Source organism: Chlamydomonas reinhardtii, chromosome 2, assembly GCF_000002595.2.
Source record: "Chlamydomonas reinhardtii strain CC-503 cw92 mt+ chromosome 2, whole genome shotgun sequence".
Taxonomy (NCBI): Eukaryota; Viridiplantae; Chlorophyta; class Chlorophyceae; order Chlamydomonadales; family Chlamydomonadaceae; genus Chlamydomonas; species Chlamydomonas reinhardtii.
In genome coordinates, this window is record NC_057005.1 from 3798341 (window position 1) to 3812630 (window position 14290).

The 14290-nt window shown below is 67.5% G+C and overlaps 1 protein-coding gene across 1 annotated transcript in view; it reads right to left on the reverse strand.

Annotated features, from left to right (window-relative positions):
• The window catches only part of CHLRE_02g095550v5 (uncharacterized protein), a 38518-nt gene that overhangs the window by 12295 nt on the left and 11933 nt on the right, over nucleotides 1-14290 (reverse strand). The window contains exons 12-20 of the mRNA XM_043059623.1: nucleotides 13979-14208; nucleotides 13497-13845; nucleotides 12913-13327; nucleotides 12608-12808; nucleotides 10960-12476; nucleotides 10791-10865; nucleotides 7950-10625; nucleotides 4828-7813; nucleotides 15-4711 (exon numbers count right to left, since the gene is read on the reverse strand). Of these exons, the coding sequence (XP_042927257.1) occupies nucleotides 15-4711; nucleotides 4828-7813; nucleotides 7950-10625; nucleotides 10791-10865; nucleotides 10960-12476; nucleotides 12608-12808; nucleotides 12913-13327; nucleotides 13497-13845; nucleotides 13979-14208 (13146 nt within the window). The remainder of the gene's footprint in view (nucleotides 1-14; nucleotides 4712-4827; nucleotides 7814-7949; nucleotides 10626-10790; nucleotides 10866-10959; nucleotides 12477-12607; nucleotides 12809-12912; nucleotides 13328-13496; nucleotides 13846-13978; nucleotides 14209-14290) is intronic.

The following is a 14290-nucleotide window of genomic DNA, read 5'->3' on the forward strand; positions in this document are numbered from 1 at the left end:
GCAACCTGTCTCACCTGCACATAAAGCTCGATGGTGCCGGGCACAGCGTCCTCTGCAATCGACACCGTCAGTTCAAAGGAAACGTCGCGGTTGGGGTGCACCTCGAACTTGACCGGTAGCACGTCCATACTACTGTCCGGCGCCAGCACCACCTGCTTCCCTCGCTTCAGCACCAGCGATAACGGCCCGCTGCCGCCCGACTGAGCAGCTGCCGCGGGCGTCCCTCCGGCCTGCGACTGCTGAGCCTGTTGGCCTTGCTGCGGGGGCTCTTGCGCCCAGATGAAGAACACGGCCGGCGCCGTGCCGCGGTTGCTCACCACCACCGACAGCGGCTTACGGTCGCCAGGGCGCAGCGACACGCTGTGGTGGTCTGGCTGTGGCTGCAGGCGCGGCATCGCAATGGCCACCTGGCACCGCAGCGCAAGCTTGCCGCGAATGCTGGTGAGCACAACCAGGTCAAACGAGGTGCCGGGATCGCCGGAGCCCATGCGCCGGATGATGTCTAGCACCGCCGACCGCCGCAGCCGCAGCTTGACGTCCTGCTCCGCGGCACCCGGCTGCAGCGTCAGCGGCAGCGCAGGGCTGACGCACTCCACGCGGTCGCCGCTGTCCAAGCCCAGCAGCCGGACCGGCACCTGGCCAGTGTTCTGGGCGCGCAGCACGGCCGGAATGCCTATGAACACGCCGCCCTCGTAGCAGGCATCCAGCTGCGCCTTGTTCGCGGGGCTCAGGGCAAAGCTCACCGGCGCGCCCAGGGCACCGGGCGACAGGCGGAGCTGTCCCACCGCCACGAGCCATTCCACCGCGAAGGTTACGGGCTCCAGGCCTGACACGGTGAGCGCACACTCCACACGCTGCTGTGAGGCGCGGGGGCGGGCGGCCTCGGCGGGGCCCATGCACACGAGCTCGAGCTGCGCGCAGCCCCCGGCCAGCACCTGGGCGCTGTAGCTGCTGCCGGCTGGGGCTGTGCTGGCTTGACCGCCACCATGAGAGCAAGCGGGCGCAGCTCCAGACGCTGCCGACCTGACCTGCAGCTGCGCGCCGCCTGAGCTGAGGCAGAAGCTGAATGGCACGCTACCGGTGTTGCGCAGCGCCAGCCGCAGATCGTGCTGCTCCCCGGGCTGAATGGCGGGCCCTGTTACACAGCTGCCGGCACGCAACGGTGTGGCAGTCACGGCGCCGTCCTGCCGCGCGTCCAGCCACTCCAGCTGGTAGCGCGGCTGCACCACACTGCCCGCGAGCGGCAGGTGATACTGCCGCGCACTGGAGTTGACCGCCAAAGCCAGCGCGAAGCAGGAGAGCGATGACACGTCTGCAGCGCCCGCCTCCAGCGTCACCTCCAGGGTCTCCGTTGCATAGGGCGGGAGCACATCGCAGCTGCTGCTGATGCGCGCGCTGGGACCGCTGGTGGCGCGGGCCGCCTCCGCTGCCTCCGGAACTGCTGGGCTTCCGACCACATCCGCCTTGACCCGCAGTGGCACACCGGTCTGGTTAGTCACAGCGACCTTCGCGCTGCGCTGCGTGCGGGTGGTCAACACGCCAAAGCCCAGGGCCTCGCTGGGCGCCAGCGCCACCGCCAGCTCCTGCAGCCGCACGCGGCACCGCAGCACCAGCGCCTCGCCCACCAGTGGACTGAACAGCTGGAAGGCGGCGCTCAGCACACCCGGCACCGCCGCCGCCGCGCAGCTACTGTCGATGGCAAAGTTGATGACGGCAGCCCGTTGCGCGGACAGGTGCACGCGGTCTGGCACGACCCGGAAGGCCGCCCCGGACTCGCCGCTAGCCGCCGCGGCGCTGCTCTCTCCGGCAGCGCCCCCAAGCAACAGCACTCGCAGCTCTACGTTCCGGTCGCTGCTGTTGATGATGCGGACGGGCAGTGACTTGCCACTTCGCAGAAGCACGTCCCCGAAGTCCAGTAGTGCCGGCTCGGCGCCGCCGCCCGCCCAGAACAGCCCGCCACCGCCGCTGTTGTCCGCCAGCAGCTGCAGCGTCAGCTCCTCCGCCCCGCGCACCGCCTTGCGCAGCGCCGCCAGCACCACTGCAGGCTGAGCAGCGGGCCGCAGCTCGCGGCTCAGCAGCTCACGGCTCCTGCGTAAGCTCGCCAGCGCCGCCAGCTTGCGCTTCAGGATCTCCTTGGCGACAGCCACGATATAGGACGTCTGCCTGACCTGCAGCATGCTGCTGGAGCTGTGGGTCAGGCCGGCTGCCAGGCTTTCCAGGACCTTCTCCGCAAGCTGTAGCTGCTCCTGTGCCGCGCCCAGCTCCCGCTCTGAGCGCGCGGTGGCCGCCAGCGCGCACACCGCCAGGCTCATCAGGCGGTGCACCAAAGGTGGCGTGGCCAAAGCTCCCGCAACAGCGTTGTGCACGAAGCCGGCGCGTACCCTTTCAAAGACGTCTGCCATGGCAGGCGAGCCGCAGCGGCTGAGCGGCTGCGGCTGGGTGGGCGAGTAACGCTCCAGCGGCGGCATTGCAGCCGCCTCCTGCGCTAGGGCGGTCAGGCGCCGGAAGCCTTCCGTGTGGTCACTCTTCATCAGCTGCTGTAGCAGGTGCTTGCAGCTGAGCCACACATCTAGCAGACTGGGCTCCGCGCCTGCGCCCGCGCCGGCCGTGGCCGTAGGCGGTGTGAGCGCCAGCGCGGAAAAAAATGCCACACGGAGGGTGCGCAGCGCCTCAACCTCCTTCCTCAGCGCCGCCTGGTGCCGCTGCAGCAAATTGAAGTGGCGGTTGCTGCGCATCGCGTCCTCGTCCTTGACCTTCTCAGCGTCCAGATGTGCGCTCGCCAGTTCAGTGGAAGGTGGCGGTTGCTCACGCAGAGCGCCTCTAACCGACAATGCCTGCTTTTCTGTGTCCATGAGCATCTTGTTGAGGCCGCTGATCAGAGGAAGGCGCCACTCGCCGGGCATCCATGCGCCGCTGCTGTCTGTGCGCTCTGATGCCACGAACTCTCCCAGCGGCTCGTCGTCTCTCAGCGCTTGAAGCGCTTCTGCAGAAGGCCGGAACGCGTCAGCCGCTGTGGCTGCGTCAGCTTGCAGGTCGGGTGCCCAGCAGTAGTCCTCCATGCTGGGCCGCACGTCCAGCGCCATCCACGAGCCGCCCGCGCACAACAGCCTCAGGCCCGGCTCACTGCCGCTGTTGCTGGGGCCACCTCCGTCTAGCATGTCGTGAAGCGTCAACGGCTGCTGCGGTGGCACAGCCACATATTCCTCGAAACCCATAACTGCCTGGGCGTACGAAGCCACTGTTGTGACCACTTTCCTGACCACCCTCCTGACTATCCTTACTCCTAGCCACCCTGACTCCGGCGCCGTGGCCGCCGCTGTAAGAGGCGCTGGTTTGCACCATAATGTGCACTCAACAGCGAACGCGTCGGGGTCGTGCACCTCAGCATCCACGCTGAGCCATAGCGGCTTGGAGGCCCGCGGAACATTGAACTCGCTTTGGCCCAGCAGCACGCCGCCCTGAACACTGAGCTCCACACTGACCACTCGCTCCAGGTCGACAGCGTCCGCTCCCGCCAGCACCGGCAATGAAGAGCTGGTCAAGGTGACGTGCCTTGGGTACCGCTTGAAGAAACGCTGTTGGACTGGCACGCATGCAAGCGCCGCCGTGTCTCCAACCGATGGGTCCTCACCGTCACTGGGCCGGGAAGGCGTACGAACTGTCCAGACTTCGTGCAGCGGTACATACATGCCCTGGAGCTGCGCGGCAATGTACGAGAGCTGTTGTGACAGCTGCATAACCCCGCAGCGAGAGAGAGTGCGATGCACTGCTGCGATGTAGAGCTGCTGCAGCCCCGCCGCCGTCAGCTCGGCCGCCAGCCGGATCGTCTGTAGCAGGAGCGCCAGGTCCCCCACGGCCTGTTGCTGGCGCTCTATGTAGGCGCGCTGCAGCGCCTCAGCCTCCTCCCTGGCCCGCCTGATGGTAGCCATGCGGCCATCGTGCCGCTCCTCCACAAGCTTTCTGCCAGCGGCCTGCCACTCATCGAGCAATGCCGAAGTGTGCTGCTCCAGCGCCAGCAGCTGCTGCTCCGCCAGCTTGCCGGCGGTTGCGTTGACCTCTAGCAGCTGCTGCCACAACAGGCGCCCGACTTGGCCGAAGCTCCACTCCTCAAGGGCCAGGAGCTGCGACAGCAGCAGCTGCTGCCCGGAGCTAAGCGTCGCGGCGCCACCGCTTGGCGCTCCTCGCGCCTGGCCGATGGCTGACAGCGGCGAATACATCAGCTGCAGCCCGGCCTCACAGTACTGCATGTACTCGGACACCAAGTGCGACACGCGTAGCGCGTCCGGGCAGTAGGCGTATAACGCGTGCAGCAGCTCGCCGGCGCCCTGCAGGCCGTGATAGAGCAGCGATTGGTGCGTCTCCCACTGCAGCAGCGCCGCGCTGACCTCCACAGGCAGCGCTGCCCCAGCGGCAGTGACCGTTGATGCGCTGCCGCTGGTGGCCGCCTGCAGCTTCTGCTGCAGGATGCGCTCCAGTGCTGGCAGGTGGTGCGTGCCGCACAGCTGCAACACGGCCCAGTTGAGGCTGGGACTGCGGTTGGCAGAGCTGTCGCTCGCAAGTGGCGAGGAGCGGCCTGCGTCAGGTCCGGCCGTCTCGCCAGCTCCGCCTGCTGACGCGTCAGGTGTTGCTGCATCGCCATCTGCCATGCTGCCGCTGTCACCGGGGACCCACACCGTGTGGGCATCCACTCGCTCCAGGTCCCGCAGGTGCTCTGCAGTACGAATTGAAGTAAGATATGCGTGAGCAGTCTGGCGCCAAGCAAGGAATCTCAAAAGCCCGTCCCTGGCCACGTGTGGTAAGCGCGGAAGCAGGAAACGCCCTTCACACCTGAGACGCAGCGATCCGAGTTGGTGAAGAAGCGGGCGGACACGACGCCCACGCCCGCCGTGAACAGGCTCTGCAGCAGCAGCGTACGCAGCAAGCTCATCCGCTCCGCCGCTGAGGCCAGGCCTCGCTGCGGCGCCGCACCGCCGTCCTGGGATGACTGGCCCATCGGCGCCATTGTCAGCAGCTGCTCTATCAGGGTCTTCAGCTTTAGGTCAAGCTGCTCCAGCGCTGGCGGGCCGCTGCTGTACACGGTCCCGCAGCCTAAACAGGACACGGCCGCCAGGTATGCGTCTCCACCGTCTGCAACGTTGACATGCGCCACGGGTTCTAGCGACCGCACCACTGCAAGCAGGCGCTGCGCGGTAGTGCTGCGGCTGCCAGCGCCGAGGCTGCCCACCGCATCATCGTCGCTCTGGTATTGCGTGGTTTGCGCGCGCACGGGTGCTGTGGCGGCCGTGATCTCGGCTGCCTCCAGGTGCGAGCCCACCAGCCTGGTGAGCACCTTGTGCACGTGACGCACTAGGTAGGAGGGCTCCAGGAAGGCGCTGCCCAGCCGCTCCATGTGGCCCTCTGCGGCCTCCGCCAGGGCCACCGGGTTGCCGACGAAGCCAAAGGCGGCGGCCAGCGGCGCGCATCGCAGAGCCTCCAGCATGCACGGCAGCTCGTCCGCGCAGCGCTCCAGGTGCGCCTGCAGCGTGAGGCGGTCGGCTGCCGCCAGCGCCGCACCGGAGTCGCCGCCGCACGCAGCGGCTAGGCGTTGCCTCACATCCGACCACAGCGCCGCAAGGTCTGGGTCGTTGGGGTTGGCGAGGGAGGCGCTGCGGGTGGCCACCACTGTAAGGCGAGCCAGGAAAGACCGCACCGCTTGCAGTGAGGAAGCGGCTGCTGAGTCCGCACCCACGCCCTGCTCGGCGGCGGCCACGAGGCTAGCCACCGTGGCGGCAACGCCGCCGCTGCAAGCGCTCTCCAGCTGCGCACATAGCCCACTGACAGCCCGCACGACTGCGGTAGAGCTTGGAGGCGGCTGCAGCTGCAGCAGCGGCTGCACCAGCTCCTCAAGCTCCAGCGCCAGCTGGCGGCCGCCTTCGGCCAGTGGCTGCAGGTCCTCCTCCCGCTCGCTGACCTTAAGCAGCGCGGCGCTGCTGCTAGTCAGGTGCAGCGTGCCGGCAGCCAACAGCTTGCCAGCGTGTAGCAATGCCCGCCCGGCGGAGAGGGCCGCCGGGAATGAGGCCTCGACAAGCGCGCCAAGGTCTGCAAGCTGGCGAGCGGCAGCCGCGGAGGCAGCGTGGAGCGATGGCAGAAGCTCCGCCAGAGGCTGGCGGCCGCCGTCGCTACCAGTTACAGCCAGTGCTACGTCGAGCGCCAGCAGCTGCGCTGCGATAGCAGACGATGACGGCGCACCATTGCCGTCGGGATGCCCGCATGCAGCTTGAACACTGCGCGACAGCTGGTGGACAGTGTCCTTCAGAGCCGAAAAACACGTGTTGAGGCGCGCCACATGCCGCTCCTTCACTTGCTGCTCATGTTGCTGCAGCCGCAGCCGCAGCTCACCCGCACGCTCCAGGTTCATGACTGCATTCTGGGCCGAGCGCGCAAGGTCGCCCTCCAGCACCAGCACGCGGTTTTCCGCCGCAGCCAAGCCTGACCGCGGCGCGTATGCTGCGGTCGCCGAGCCACCATAACAGAAGAGGTCTAGCTGGCGGTAGCGCGCCTCGTCTGTGCGAGCATCCGCAACAGCTGCCCTCGCCCTGCCCAGTTCTGCGCGCAGTTGTGCCGATTCAAGCCGTGCATCCGCGGCCTGGGCCTCAAGCTGCTGAATGTCCTTCTGAAGATGGGCCACCTCCTCGACTTCACCCTGCAGCTGCTCCAGCCGCAAGCAGACGCCGCCGGCAAGGCGGCCTGTATCGAGAGCCTCGGCCACCGCCAGTGCCAGCTGCAACCACAGCGCTGACAGTTTGACCTGCCCTCGGAGCACCGCGGCAGGTCCGTCCTGCTGCAGCGGTGCGCCGCCAGCCGCAACCGCCTTTACAGCGAGGCTGGGCAGGTCGTGCAGGAGCGCGTCCAGCGGGGTACCACGCAGCAGGTACGGCTGGAGCTCCGGCGGCGCCTCGACAGTGGCATGCGCCTGTGCAGTCGTGTAGGCGGGCGCATCTGCCGCCGCATCACTGTCAAGGTTCACGAGCCCCCGCACGTGTTCAGGCGCGAAGGCGCACGCCAGGTCCGCCGGCTGCAGGCTGGGCGGCAGGATGTGAACCGCTAGACCTTTGAAGTAGCTGCCCAAGCGGCCGCTGATGCCGCCTGCATGCTCCTGCAGCCGCCGGCACTTGCCGAACAGGCGCAGCAGGCCCCAGTCCGAGTCGGGCGCCACCTCCGCCCAGGCATCGGAGTACAGCTGCGCCACACCCGGGAAGTCATTGGCCGCCAGCGGGCCCGCAGCAGTGCCGGGCTGCTGCGTTGGCCCCTCCACCAGCAGCTCGCGTCTGTATGCCGCATACTCAGCTAGCGCCTTGTCCACCAGGCACACCCCAGGCACCGCCGGTGGCTCTGTGCAGCTGCTGGCTCCGCTGGTATCTGCCGTGGTGCGGTCTCCTCTGTGTGCAGGTGTGCTGACGGCCTGCAACTCCACGCCGAGCTCGTTGCTGAGTACGACGGCCAGCGCCGACAGCTTGGCCTGCCGCGCGGCATGCACCTCAGCTGCGCGCGCCTCTCCAGCTGAGGAGTCAGCAGCGGCCTCTCGCAGCAGCTGCAGCAGCTCCTCCCAGCAAGCGGACCGCATGCTGCTGTCCAGGACTCCGAGGAAGTTCTCAAGGCGGGCTGTCGCCGCGGCAGCGTCGGCCTCGCTGTCCGGCAGCAGGAGGCGTAGAGCCACCGCTGCCGTGTGCAGATCGGCAAGTTCGGCCTCTGTGGCAGGTTCTGCCGCCGCGCCCCAGGACGCCGCGTCCAGCGCAAACTCATCCGCCTCCAATGCGCGCGCCACAGGCCTCAGCTGCAGAGGCAGAATGGACAGCAACAGCAGATGGTGAGACGGAGCGTTTGCAGTACCCTTCCAATGCCACCTCGCATAAGCCCCCAATCCACAGAACGCCGCATGCTTAGACAGCCACGTTCGCCACCCCACATACCTTGCCCAGCAACGGGTCTCCCGCCTGCAGCTTGGCCTCGTACGCCTCCAGCGAGCTCAGCACGCGTGGCACGCCGTACAGCAGCTCCTCCAGGTGCAGCGCGTCGCACTTGCCCGCGTCCACCGCCCGCAGCGCCGACAGCAGCTTGAGGCCCTCCGCCAGCAGGTTGCTGGGGACGGGGCACAGCCGCCGCGCCCGCTGCAGCAGGCCTTGCAGCTTATGCACGCCGTCTGACACACGCTGCTCCAGGTGCCGGCGCCGCAGTGCGCGAGGATCCGTAGCGCGCTGTACGCCGCTGCTGCCATCGGTGTCATCCATTCCATCGCCCGCTCCGCCCCGCGGCGCTCTACCCATGCTAGCGCCAGCTTCAGCACCGTCGCGTGAGGCATTCAGCAGCAACGCCTGCATCTCCTCCTCGGCAAACAGTCTAGCCAGTCCCAAGGTATTGTCCTGGCTAGACTGCGACAGCCCCAAGTCACTCGCCGCCTCCCGCAGCTGCCGCTCGCACACGGCTAGCTGCTGTGCTGTCAGGCGGCTGTGGATGTTCCCGTTCGCCGCATCAATGACAAGGCCCCGGCGCAGCACAGCCTGGTATGCAGACATGACCGCCTGAGTGACGGCGCTTGCGTGCTTGTACTCGAGCTGGGCATCTGCTGCGCGGCTGGCGGCCGCCTCGGCGGCATGCGTAAAGCCCAGCAGCATCTTCCGCATGCGCGTCGCCAAGCCCCTCGCCGCAGCAAATGCGGCGTCGCCATCGGCGTGCTCCTGCATCAGTCCCCTCAGAGCGCAGACGGCGTCCAGGCTGGATAAGATGCGTGAGGCGCCGCAGAGCTGCTCCAGGCGCGCCCGCCTTGAGCAGCGCCCCGCCGCCCCGCCACTGGCCCAGGCATCTAGGGCCAGGTCCAGCTGTTGGCAAACCGCGTCGCACAGCTCCGGAGCTCGCGGCTTGTCCCCCAGGGCTGCATGGGAGACACGCTGCAGCAGCTTTAGGCGCGGATTGAAGGCCAGATGCCGCAGGCCGCTGACCAGGCCGGAGTAGAGCGCCCGCGCCTGCTCGCACAGCTGCTGAGCAGCGGCGGCCGCGACATCAGTAATGCCGCTGCTGCTGGTGCCACTGCCTGCAGCGCTTCCGCGCTGGCGGTCATTCGCTGCTGCTGGCCACCAGGTGGACAGCATCACCTGCGCCACCAGGCCGCAGACTGCCAGGTCCTGGGCCTGCTGGTCATCTACGGGTTGGCCCCCAGCAGCACCAGCGGCAAGAGCTTCAAGGTCCAGGCAGAGCGGGTCCGGGGCACGCACGTGCACGTTCTGCGCAGCTAGGTGTCGTACGGCCGCGTCCAAGTAGCGCTGCGCAGCCGGCGAAGCGTGACCAACGGTCACGAGCTGGCAGACGACCACGCCGTCACCGCTTCCGGTGATTAGCAACAGATTCACACCATCTTGCTCCGCGTGGCGCTGCGCCGCCGGCTGGTGCAGGATACGCAGCTGCAGGGGCGTGCTGCCATCCAGCAGCGAAGCAGCGGGTGGCAGGTGGCCAGGCTGGCTGACCACGATGCTCTCCAGGTACACCACTGCGCCAGCCGGCCAGCACGGCCCGGCAGAGCATAGCAGCGCCGCCAACCAGGCAAACGCCAGAGGGCGGTGGACCAGCAGCGAGTCGGCGCCCGCCTCACGCAGGGCGGCGCCGACAGCAGTTGAAGCCAGGAGGCTCCCAGCGGTAGGAAAGGGCTCGCAGAGCGGCACGCCAGGGCGCTGCGCCATCAGGCCTGACAGCGCGTCGACCAGCTCCGAGTGGCACAGCACGGCCCGGTCCTTTAGGATGTTCTGCAACAAGAGTCGCGCCTTGCCCTCGCTGCGCTTTTCCAGCACGTCCCTGGCGCTGTACAGGGCCTGGAGCTGGAAAAGGCTATAGCGCGTCACGGCCGGCCCAACTGCGCCCTGCTGCGGCGCGCGCAGGCCCTGCGGCACCATCAGCTCGCAGGTCCACACACCAGCCAGCAGCAGCAGGCTCGCGGCGATGCGGTGCAGCGCCTCGCGCTGGTCATGCTCCGCCACCCACGCCAGGACCGAGCACAGCACCTTGGGCAGCAGGCCGGCGACCGTGGAGATGGGCTTGCTGTACAGGCTGGCGACCGCAAAGACGAGGCTCTGGTGCTCCATCATTCCCACCGACTTGACTAGGGCCACATATTGCTCCTCCACCCGGCCGGCGATGGTGTCGTACGCCACAGCCAGCTCGCCCACGCCCGCCGGCAGCGCCAGGGCCTCGGCGGCGGCGGTGCAGCCCCTCTGCAGTAGGCGCGCCTTCGCTGCCAGGTCAGTGGAACGGAGCATGGCACCGCTGGCGGCCGCACAGCCCGCCACCGCCAGGCCGTCGACGGCTGACGCGGCCAAGTGCGCACAGCAAGCTTGCAGTTGGTGCAGCTCGCGCGCTGCACGCCGCGCTAGGCGGCAGCGCTCGCCCGCATCTGACAGCGATGCCGCCGCCACGAAGTCCTGGAGCTCGCGCTGGCAGTACTCGGCCTGGAGCCGCAGGCTGCTGGTCTGCTCCTCAACCCAGTGCTGCAGCTGAGAGCTGTCCCGGCGAGACGCAGCTGGCGCCTCCAAAGCCCCCGCCGGCAGCCAGCGCTGCATGATGGCGCTGACAGCTGATGCCGCCGGTGCTTCTGGGAGCGCCTGCGGTCAATCCGGGACAAAGCGAGTCAGCAGCAAAACCTAGCAGCCGTCAAGTCAGCCGAAACACCCAGCAAAAGCTTTACGGTATAAACGGGCTGTAGGGTAGACACTGCAGGTGCCACCACAGCCCCAATGCGGCTGTGCTGGCTCAGAACAAATACCAACCTGCAGGTCCCGAAGCATGACCTCCAGCTCTGGCGCTTGGCCAGGATAGGTGTACACGAGCACTTCTTCAACCACCTGCATGCGGCAAGACAGTGCACGCAGTCAGCATACTAAATCGATCGCCATGTGCAGGGCCATTCAGTCATCCTAGACTGCATAATCCACTCACCATGACAGCAAGCTCCGCCATATTCGGCAAGCCCTCCAGCCGCTGAAGCAGTGACCACAGCATCGCCGCCGCCCGCTGCTGCAGCTTAGCCACAGCGTCCGACACGCGATGCACATCGGCTTCCAGCGCCAAGGCCGTGCCACTGTCAGCGGCAGGCGCAGTTGGGACCTCGTACAGCGGCTTTCGCAGCGACGGATGCTGCAGGGCGCCCGCCAATGCCTGCAGCGCCACGCCGCGCTGCGTCACACAGCTGACGGAGCTGGTGTAGCTGCGCGTCAAGCCCAACACCAGCGACTGCACCGGGTTGGCATGCGGGGCAGCGCCGCTGGCTGCTGGAGCCGACCTTGTGCTAGTTGCGGGCGGCACAGGGCTGCCGATGCTGGTGCAGCGCGCGGCCACGGGCCCAGCCGCCTGGAGCAGGTTGCGCGGCGTGAGGCGGAAGTCCTGCAGTACCTGCACCGCTCCCGTACCCACCAGCCCCAACATGGCGGCGTGGTAGCGCACGCTCAGCTCCGCCAGCTCCGCGCCGCCCGGCACACCGGCGAAGCGGCCGCGCAGCAGCGCCGTCAGCTCGTGACTGCCAGCGTTGGCGGGTGTGAGGCCGGCGTCCAGCGGCGCTAGGCAGATGCGGATGACGCGGTTGTAGAGCGCGCTGGAGAGCTTGTGCGACAGCGGCCGCCGCGGGTTCACGGTGGCGAAGAGCCGGAAGCGCGGGTGGATGGTGCCGGCTGCTGCTGCAAACACCTCGCCGTCGGCGTGTTCGTACACGTTGAGCGAGGGGCTGTCCTCCAGCAGGCTGTTCAGTCGCTCCACCAGCTCCGGCGGCGCGCTGTTGAGGTTATCCAGCAGCACCCACTCCCCGCTCTTGAGCGCCTGCACCAGTGACGCATCCACCCAGCGAAACGCCATGCTGCGCGCGTGCTGGCGCCGGCCGCCACCGCCAGAGGGCGAGGCCGCAGACGCCTCAACCCCCGTCTCCGCTTGACGCAGCTCCGCTACGCAGCGGTCGCACTTATGTAGCTTATTGCTCAGACGGCTCAGGCTGGTGGCTAGGCTGCTGGCGATGGGTAGCGTCTCAGGGCAGTGCCGGACCTCACTTGCGGCCTCAAGCAAGTCGTGGCAGTAGCTCAGCACACGCTGCAGCCCGGCTGCATCAGGTGATGCTGGGGCGCTGCGGGCCGCTGCTAGAAGCCGCAGCGACTGCCGCTGTGGCTGCTCGTCCGGCTCTGCCGCCAGGGCCTCCACAACCATGCCGTCTGCCAAGAGCAGTCCCAAAGGGCCCAGAAGCTGCTCTCGCAGGCTGGCAAGATGCTGCACGCGAGTGATGTCGACCGTGTCCGGGTTCTCTCCAGCGGCAACGGCATCTGCAGTGGCTGCCGTGAGCGCCGGCAGCACGTGCGCTAGCGCCAGCCGCACCAGCCCAGCCGCCAGAGACGCTACGCTCGCAAGCACGCCATCTTCGGCCGCGGGCGCTCCCTCACGCACAGGCAGCCAGCTACCGATGAGGTCCGCCACATCTGCAACCAGGCATGCAAAGGACAATCTGCGCAAGCACTGCAATCTGGAGCTGGGGCCCATTGTGCACGTGTAAAAGCCATAAAAGCTATTATTCATTACGAGGCGCCCCGTGATGTTGATAGGTACGCACCCGACTCCGCGGTCATGGGCACGATGCGCAGCCGCATGCCCGCCAGCCGCGCCAGCTCTGCCACCAGCGACGTCTTGCCGCTGGCGGTGTCGCCCTCCAGGCAGACCGTGCGGCCGCTGCGGGTGGCGGCCGCCAGCATCTCCAGCCGCTGCAGGGTGCCGGGTGTGTGCACCAGCGGCGTCGTGGAGCTGGCTTCGTCGCCTGTACGGGTGAGAGTTAGACGTGTCACGCAAAAGGCACAATGGATGTTGGTCGGTCAGGTAGATAGCCATGCATACGGTGCCGATACCCCACAGAGGCCTCACCACGCTCCATGTAGATGCTGCCCATGCGCACAACGCCTGGCACGCTGGTGTCGATGGCCGGCAGCTCCTCGTTCTGGTTGCCGGTCGTGGAGGCTGGCACCTGCCCCGCCTCACTGCTGCTGGCCATGCCGTAGCTGAAGTGCCGCGCAATTAGGTCCCGCACGTGCTGCTGGTCCGCAAGCTCCGGGAAGGCCGAGGCATACACGATGTCGAGCACCCTGCGCAGCGTGGCGGTCTTGACGCCCTCCACGTCCAGCAGCTCATCAGGGGATGCTGATGGGGCAGCGTCGTCATCGCCTGAGCTGCCATCCTTCTCGCCGCCCGCACTGCTGCGCTGCTGCGGCGCCTGCGCCCCCAGCCGCAAGCCGTAGTGCGCCTCCTGATCTCGCATGATGCGGACCAGCACGTCCCGCGTCTGCAACAGGAGGAGCGGCAGAAAGTGGCAGACGTTTGCCGAGAGTGATAGATAGACCACATTGGCACAGTGTTATGAGGCAAAGGCGGAACTCGAAGGTTTGCTTCCTGCAGTGAAATCAGCAAGGGCGCGGCCAACCTAGCAAACGCCCGTCTATGCCATGGCACACCTTGATGATGTCGCGCAGGTTGAAGGGCTGCACGCCGCCGCCGCGGCCCAGGCTGCGCTCCGCCATGGCCCTCACCACCTCCTGGTGCACCCGGAACACCGCGTCCACGTGGTCGGTGCGGATGAGGCAGCCCCTGATGCAGCCCGCGAACACCGCCAGCGTGATGGCGCTCAGCTCGGAGTCGGAGGGCGCCGCCAGCCGCACGCGCGTCAGCAAGCCCGAGATGGAGCGCGGCAGCTGGTTGCGGCCTCCGCCGATGGAGGCCGGGTTGATGGTGGCGAACACGCGCAGGCCGGGCGGCACCGGCACACGCTCGCCAGTCACCGGCACTACAAAGTCCGCGGCGTCCCTGCACGTAGGGTAAAGAGCCAAGCCCGTTTCATGCACCAGCAGGTATGTGAAGACTCCAGAAATCTCACGCTGAGCCTCCAAGCTGTCTAGAGCAACCCTGCCTTAACACGAATGGCGCAGAGATGCCGCACCTGTGCAGCAGCGGCGCCACGCCGTCCAGCACCTCTGGCGGGGCCAGGTTCAGCTCATCCAGCAGCAGCCAGTCGCCGCGGCGCAGCGCCTGCAGCAGCTTGCCGTCCTGCCAGCTGAACACGCGCACGCCACCCTGCAGCCGCGGCGTGAAGCCGCCCAGCAGCTGTTGCAGCGTGGTGCTGGCGCTCAGGTTGATGCGCTCATAGCGCATGCCCACCAGGGAAGCCACCTACAACAGTCGACGAGGTGAAGGGTCAGTACAGATTATAGGCATCGAGTACAAACGCGGTTGAACTAGTCGCGTAACAAGC